The sequence below is a fragment of the Polyodon spathula genome, unplaced genomic scaffold (assembly GCF_017654505.1).
Source record: "Polyodon spathula isolate WHYD16114869_AA unplaced genomic scaffold, ASM1765450v1 scaffolds_1137, whole genome shotgun sequence".
NCBI lineage: Eukaryota > Metazoa > Chordata > Actinopteri > Acipenseriformes > Polyodontidae > Polyodon > Polyodon spathula.
The window spans coordinates 1,575-9,897 of record NW_024472622.1 but is presented as its reverse complement, the minus strand read 5'-3'; the positions used below and the strand labels follow the sequence as shown (position 1 = coordinate 9,897).

At 42.0% G+C, this 8,323-nt stretch overlaps 1 protein-coding gene across 1 annotated transcript; it reads right to left on the bottom strand.

Annotated features, from left to right (window-relative positions):
- Positions 1-2,554: 2,554 nt before the first annotated feature.
- LOC121309295 (aurora kinase C-like) lies at positions 2,555-7,774 on the bottom strand. Its single transcript, XM_041242170.1, has 9 exons — positions 7,301-7,774; positions 6,554-6,613; positions 5,802-6,087; positions 5,481-5,517; positions 4,599-4,790; positions 4,311-4,449; positions 4,062-4,210; positions 3,382-3,556; positions 2,555-3,276 (listed from the first exon to the last, which is right to left on the bottom strand). The coding sequence occupies exons 2-9, from the start codon at positions 6,602-6,604 to the stop codon at positions 3,079-3,081; spliced, it is 1,227 nt and encodes a 408-aa protein (XP_041098104.1). The 5' UTR covers positions 6,605-6,613; positions 7,301-7,774; the 3' UTR covers positions 2,555-3,078.
- Between the last annotated feature and the right edge of the window lie 549 nt (positions 7,775-8,323).

Here is an 8,323-nt window from a genome sequence, read left to right as displayed (position 1 = left end):
GACCGAGGTCAAAAGATAGATCTGGGTTAGTCATGAATCCCTTATTGCTTTCACTGTACAAGTTAACTGTTCATTTGCTGGGTAGAAACAGGATTTTACCATCACACCCTATTCACACTGCGTCAATAATGCGTTTTCTTTGCATATTGAAACGTGAGTGACGCAGTTTCAGTGCATGTTGATCATAGGTTAGTTTTGCAGAGTGAATTGAGTAATAAATACGCAAGGTTGTTCCACTCCCTGGCTTTTTGTTGAATTCAGCTCAGTTGTGGCAAAGGACTGGAATGCAATCCCTGCTCTTCTCTTCACAGCGGCATTGACATGACAGCTCTGCTCTTCAAGGTGGGATTCAGCGAGGCCATGGTCCAGTCCAAGATGGCTGCCGGCACCAGTACGTTCGTGCTGGCCTACGCAGTTCACAAACTGTTTGCCCCGGTCCGCATCAGCATCACACTGGTCTCTGTGCCCTTCATCGTGCGCTACTTCCGAAAAGTGGGTCTTTTCAAGCCCCCTGTCTCCAGCCCCTGAACACACACCCACCTGGGCTCCACAGCTGCTGCTGCACTGCATTCTGGGCATGATGTCATCACAGCTGCTCAAGTTAGTGTTCCTGGCCCAGCCTCTCCACAAACTGTTGGACTTTTTCTGCTCTAGTTATTTTAAAAAAAAGTAGGGCTTAACCACCAAGCTAGAGAGAATCTGTGTCATAACTGCTTTTGAATAGTGCTTATTAGTGGAGTTTGGGTTACAAGTTACCCTTGTCATTTCAAAGGGTATTTTACCCCCCCCCCCAGCTGCCCCATTCCTTACTGCTGCACATCAGGTGCTGGCTGTCCATCAGTAAATACAGTGGCACCCTCGGTTTACAGACAGGAGCGAGCTGTGGCAGACGGGTGGGGGAAAAAAAAACATTTAAAAAACACAGCAGGCAAATAGCAACCCTGCAGCGTTTACAATAGAACCGCTTACCGCTCTCCCCCTATACAGCAACCAATATATCCGGTCCTTGACTCTGCAAAGGGGAAAGAGACCTGAAAGATGCCATACCTCAATTGCTTGCTGAAAGTCACCTGGAACAGACTGTAAAAAGGAAAGAAGCATTTACAATCATGAATCTACCCCAGTCTCTGCAATAAAACACACAAGCCCCCACTTTTAATTGGGTGTTAGAACACTATAAGCATTTAACAGTGGGTAGAAGTCTGAATCTGATACCAGCACCAAAATCTCTGGGAATATTTATGTTTTAAGGCAGGAAAGCCAACAGAAGCCATGTCTCCTGCCAGTAAGCTAAAATGGGAGGTGTTTTTTTTTTTTTTTTTTTTAAAAGCTAAAGGCTAGCATCCTGAATTGCTAAAGAGACATCTTGTTTTTCAGTCTATTTGTTGTCCTAAAGCCATATACAGTAATAGAGATGATAATTATTAAAAGTCACAACTGAATTTATTTAAATGTCTTTTGATTGAAGCATGTTTATTAGTTGCATATGTGGAACTTGGTTACAGAACAACTCTCTCATCATTTCAATTGAATTTTCACGTGAAAAAGTTATTTTTCTATGGGATCATAGTTCTGGGTACATAACAAATTCCACTCTGGTAGACATCACTACATTGTTCAGATTCACATACCTTCTCTGGAATGTGCAGAATAGCATCACCAGAGCCAGCCTCGTGCACCTGCAAGAGATATGGATCACACAACTGCAAAATGGAAAGAATACCCTGCCATGCCTTTATAATAGATTATATACAGGAGGGCTGAACGTCAAACATATAGTACGAAGAACATACATCAGTCAATCAATTATTTGATCAAGAGCAAATTAAGAATTACACACAAAACATTGTGCCACTTAAGATTAATAGAAAAATAACGCTGAGGTGCAAACATATCCATTCTGAATGGATGTCAAAACTGAATTATGCATAGACAAAGAAATCAGTTGTGTCCAGGTTGGCATTTACATCTGCATGATTATATTAACCACTCTGGTGTCCTAGACCCCAGTATTCGTGGCATGTTGCAGTTACGCAACCCCCTGGTCATGAGACCGAATGCTTTCAAAATATTCGCTTAAAGGAACATGACAAGTTTCAGAGACAGGATCAAAGCAGTTACAGGCTTGCCATGCAATGTAAATCTCTACTGCTGTTTGAACTTGACAATCGCAGCATGTTTGTTTACCAATCATTCAGTAAAAGAAAAACCTGTTGAACTGCAATCCATCATTAGGAGCCACACCTTTGCACGCCAGGTAGTTGGTACAGTCTGCACCCAAGGCTCCTCTCCACCACTCTGAACCAACACATTCCCAAAAAGCAGGGATGAAAAGAGAACCTCGTATTCCAAACAAAACCCATCTAAACATTGTAACACCAATCCCATTTACTGCACTATGCAATGCCCTTGCAGTAACATGTGAAATCTTATTACCCCACCAGACCACCCCAGAGAACAAGCAACCACACTTGGCATTGTAAAAATCTTTAGCCATTGCAATTCAAACCAATGAAAGACAGAACACAAGCAATATTATTAATTAGTTTAGTTTTATTTACTTCTGAAAGAAATGGCTCCTAAATGCATTGAAACAGTAATACAACACCAACATAAAGGTTCATAATCATTTTAAAAACTAAATATTTACATAAGATCCTGGTAGTATAGCCACATCCACTCTGCAAAGCACAATCACAAATCCTCACAACTAGGGCTCCATAAATAAGTCACAGGCACTCAGAAACTGGCTATTGCACTGCTCAAAAGGCCTTGAAGACCAGGATTGACAGACATACATATAAAAATGGAGGAATAAAGATTCAGGGAAAGAGCAGCTCAACCCAACATGAAATTCAGATACAGGAAACTCCTTTGACCAGTCTTTCAAAAGACTACGTCATTTCCCGTTTATTCTTGCCCCTCAGTTTTGCATGTGCTGAAGGAGTCTGCTTTGCTTGCCATGCACATTGAATCAATTTGAATACTAGGTCATGTGCCTGGAATGGACACAGTGGTTCACTCTGTCTCGAGTCAGCAGCATCTTAAGGAGAAGGCCCTCGTCTTCACTCTGTTGCCTCACTTGCTGGAGCTGGGCTGTGGGGTGGGAGGTGTGATCTTCGACAGGGCAGTCGGCTGTTTCGTGGAGTTTGCTACGACCCAGGGGTGGGTGAGCACGCCTGGCAGGGGCAGCCTCTGATTGGGGTTGTGTTTCAACAGCTTGGAGATCAAATCTTGGCAACCCTCGCTAACAAACTGGGGGTAACTGAAATCAACCTGAAAAGAAAGCGTACCAGTTTAGATGCCAGTTGAGCACAGTGCCAGACAGCAATAACTAAAAAGCACAATGCCCACCCCCCTCCACAAAAATCAAACTCTTACTTTAGAAATCTTTCTGTAAGTTTCCTCATGGCTCTTGGTTTCAAAGGGAGGGGTCCCCACCAGAAACTCATAGCAGAGGACTCCAAGGCTCCACAGGTCCACCTTCTCATCATGCATCCTGCCTTCAATCATCTCAGGAGGCAGGTAGTCCAGAGTCCCGCACAGAGTTGCCCTCCTGGCGAAAGCAAGCAGGAATACTCAGGGACACAAGAAGCCAATAACTTTTCCATATGATTAATCTAAAAGAGCATGTGGTTACAGTTGAACACACATTATACTGAACATATCCTGCGCAGACTTCCTCATTAAACCTCAAGAGGAACTAGAAAGCAGTTGATGCAGCAGGTCGTCTTGTTCGATATGGTTGTGCGTAACAGTTTGATGTGAACCTTTAGATTCTTTCAGATCACTAGAGGGAATACATTCCTCAATGCAAGCAGACATATGGGATCCCCAAATAGCGTGCAAAGCCTACTATAGAACACTTAATTTCAAACTTTACAAAGTGACCAATATTGCAGGACAAATGCAGTTTTAAGAATTGGGGAATACCATTCTGAATACTATAGTTTCCAATACTGGGCTCAGGCATACAGCATCTGTACAAAGTTCACACTCAGTATTTGGTTTTAATCTCCACACAAGCCTCCAGCTTGAGATGGGACACCCACAGCACATACCTTGAAGAGGGTGCATGCACAGACCAGCCAAAATCTGCGATTTTTAGCTCCCCACTGGCCCCTAGCAAAAGATTCTCTGGCTTGATGTCCCTGTGGATCACCTTCTTAGAATGACAGTACAGAAGAGCATCCGACAGCTCAGTAATATACTGAAAGAAAAAATAATTTGAATTCGTTTCAGAAGCGGTTTCTGCACCAAAAGCTCTAGTTTGATTTCTAGCACCTAACTGAGAATGATTAGATTCTTACAGTAGCGCTTCTTTGTTCGCTGAATTTGCCACATCGCTGCAGTTCACTGTACAGTTCGCCCTTGGGAGCATATTCCAAAATCAGGTAAACTCTGGAGGAGTCATGGAAATAGCCATATAGCCTCAGGATATTCGGATGCCTGAAACAAAGAAATAGTTAAAGAGCAGGACACATAACTTCCACATTAATAATGTCCGATTTACAATAAGTTATAGAACATCATTCAGTTCACCAGATGACACCTCTTAATAAGAGAGGTCAGCATGCATTAATTAGCTGCAGCCCTACCTGAGATGGGACTGGATTTCCACCTCTCGTCTCAGTTGGTGCTCCACACCTGCCTTCTCCAGCTGGGTTTTAAACAGCACTTTCAGAGCCAGGATAAACTTGGATTGTCGCTCTCGGGCCAGGTAAACGTTCCCAAACTTTCCTTTTCCTAAAGGACGACCAATGTCAAAGTTTTCCAGGCTCCACCGTTTCCTAAAGCAGAAGAGATAGATTCAGTTCAACATTGACAAATATTACAAGCTCATGTCTATTAGAACTACAGTTTTAGAAATACTGAGAGTTCAGGAATACTGGCAGAGTCTGGCTGTAGCCGAATGTTAGGATTATGTTCCTGCAGGTAACATTTAAAAAAAAAGATTAAGATTTTGTCCACCAACCCCATTCTAATTTGTGCACAACTACAGCACTGTTTTGTCTCACAGAAAGTAATGCATATATTTCCAAGAGAAAAGTCAGATGCTAAATCTTCACATGCAGCATAGGAGGCTGTTTGATGCAGTGGATAAAGAAAAGGGCTTGTAACCAAGAGGTCCTCTGTTCAAATCCCAGCTCGCTCATGGACTCATAGTGGCCCCGAGCAAGCAACTTAACCTCCTTCTGCTCCATCTTTTGGATGAGACACAAGTCACGCTGCAGCTTATGCACCGTTCACACACCCTAGTCTCTGTCCATCGCCCTGGATAAAGGCATCTGCTAAATAAATATTAAGATGACTTAAAAGTGCTACAGCTCTACCCAGTGCTGCCAGGATATTGTCAACCACATTAGTCTGCATCTGCTAGCAGGTGAGCAACACTCAGCAGGGAACTATGAATGTAGCAATGACAGCTCTGCAGAACTGTCAGAGGCCCCATAAATAACCAGCTCTCATGTGGTACTTACTTGTCCAGAGATGTAGATTCCTTTGCTGGAGGTTTATCTGCATAAAACAAAAAACAATTACTATCAAAACAAAAGCAAAAAAAAAAGTGGATCTGTCCATAATCATGCTTTTCTGCATAGCCAAAACATTGCTATTGGTGGCACAGGTACATTATTATTTTACCAGTAGAGCAAATAACAAAAAGCAGACATGCACACACAGGGGTGCAATGAGAGTCTCTGCAATGTAGCTTTCTTATTTAAATGAATGTCCGTAAGAATTGACCCCGCCGCCCCTTGTGGCAGTGAAGAACGTTGTAATGAAAAGGACAAGCAGCTCACCAGCAGCCTGTCCCTGGTTTGGCAGCTCTGCTGCTTTGCTGGGTTCCTGAACTTGGGGCTGTGCTTGGCTCACTGGTTTTGGTGGTACATTCTGGTTTGATGCTGTGTTCTTGTTTGATGGAGTCTGGAATAGTGGCTGCTTTTGGGGGCCTGGTTTCTGCTGGGTGGTTGGCCTCAGTATACGCTGAGGCCCGTTTGCAGTGTTGAGAACCCGCTGGGTCGCAGTCGCGCTGCCAGGCACCTGTTTCTGAGACACGGGCACACGTTTGGGTCCATCCCCTGTTGGCTAAGAAACACAGAAACTTGTTAGACTATTAAATAGAAATGAGACAATGTGCTTACAAAATATCTAAAATATAAACATGTTGTTGCAGTCATCAACAGCCTAGATTAACCATTACTGTTTTATTATCACTTCAGTGTCATAAGTTTTGTCTCATCTTGTAAAGCGCTTTGTGATGGCGGTCCATTATGAAAGGCACTATATAAAAACAGTTATAATGCGTTGTATCTTACAGTTGAATATGGTAGCAGCCAACTTGCTCCTAAAGTGGCATCCATCATCTGGACTTGGTGACCAATTCACATCTGGAGTCTTATAGTCCGAGAGAAACAAGTAGAGTCTGGATACCACAGTCTACACTTCAATTCTAAAGTCTATATAATAATGGACATTGCAAATACGTAATAAACCGACAAGGTCCAGAGCATTGAACTGGAAGTTAAGGCCCTCAATTCACAGATTAGCTCACCTTTCCATATCCAGCGAGGGGGGTCGTCTTCAAACTCTTAGCTGAATTCATAGTTGCTCTCTACAAACCGAGATTAACATGTTATCATGATGTACAGCCACGAGTGTGTGTCTGTATGTATGTATGTATATAATATATATCTTAAGACAGTGGGCGCGAGGGATTGTACAATATGTAGGTTACAAATAAAGACCACGCTATACATACTGGATAGCACTACACTGGAAAAATACAAACAACATACATACATAATTATATTATATATATATACACACATACACATACATCATAGGGTGATGTACCCGTATGTGCTTGGTTATTTATTAAATATGTTTAACCTATAAAAAAAAAAACACTCAGATTTCCTATTTCCTCAAACTGCTACGAGTTTCCATAAAATGGCGGATTATAAACGCAAAGCTTAAACTGACTTAATCAACCACATCTTTTCACAAAGAATACCGGTAAATCCGAGAGGGGGGAGAGTACTGTTTTACTATACTATTTTATAAGCTATATTAAAATCCTAAATCAAAACGTGCAAGTTTCAACGTTTACACAGGATTACCGTATTATTCAAATTGTGAGAATCCAGAACTACTTCGGTCAACTCACACTTTCATGAGACACATATCTGTGTGCGAACAAACACCAACCCTACAAAAAACTAACCGAGACCCGCACTTACATTTGAAATGAGTAACATTACAATATTGTACAATGGCGTTATATAAATACAACACATACCGCCGCTTCTTTATGCCAAACTGCTCTATTATAATCCCGCCGCGCTGCTTCCACGGCTCGCTGTCCTTGTGTGTGATCGTCGCTGCATCAAACTTCTAACAGGAGATCCGGTACATGGGTCGAAGAATAAGAAGAATTATTTTTTCAAAGTTTTCTGTTGCTGCCACGCAATACTGCCGTCTTGTTTTACTCGCTTCACTGTCTGTTTAAATTCAAATCTCCGCTTTTAAATACCTTTAAACCGCTCCTCGCTGTGATTGGCTGCAGCCGAGCTTTGACTCCGTTTACCATTGGCCAGGGGTTGGTTAACGGACGCACGCAGAGGGGGGAGTCAGTAGAGATATTTTCAGACAGCGCCCCCAACTGGTAAACTTGTTCTTGGGTGGGTTCTTTTGTTACTGAAATACACGCTGAAGATCCGCTGTAAAAACGTGCACAGGACAGGGTCATCAGTTTAAATACCCGTTACTCCACCATTATATTTATTGTTTATTAGATGTAATTTATGTGAATTGGTTTAAATATTTAAACTTTTTTTTTTATTATTTATTTTGTTTGTATAGAAACTACAGACTTTTGTATACAGTAACAATTAAAAAAAAAAAAAAAACGATGCATGTAAGTTTTCATAAGAAAACGTGCATTGCCCTTAAAGCAATATTCATTAAACCCGCCGTCACTGTGCTAATGTTTTGGCAGTTTGTTGTTTCCCAGCCCCCACCCAGCGGAATGAACAATTCTAGCATTCGCTCCTGGTGATGAGATTAACCTTTACATTTCTACAGTGACTCGCACAGTCAATCATTCAGGCAGTTCAGAGTCTCCTGGAATCCACATTCCCTCAACCTCTGGACTGATATACAAGGTCATTCAAACAGTGAGACTTGTGAATGCTCCATTCAAATGCATTGGGACATATTCACAAAGGGGTTACTCCAGTCTTTGATTGCAAATCCCCTCTGCTGTGTTTCCAAACTGATTTCATGTTATATTTCTTCACTGCAGTTCAGATGAAACTGTATT

Excerpts from the sequence above, each read along its gene's own strand:
- LOC121309295 (XM_041242170.1), bottom strand. The coding sequence starts at position 6,604 with ATGAATTCAGCTAAGAGTTTGAAGACGACCCCCCTCGCTGGATATGGA. Across the intron at positions 4,211-4,310 it reads GCGAACAAAGAAGCGCTACT|TATATTACTGAGCTGTCGGA; the intron begins GTAAGAATCTAA and ends TTTTTCTTTCAG. Across the intron at positions 3,277-3,381 it reads CTTACAGAAAGATTTCTAAA|GTTGATTTCAGTTACCCCCA; the intron begins GTAAGAGTTTGA and ends CTTTCTTTTCAG.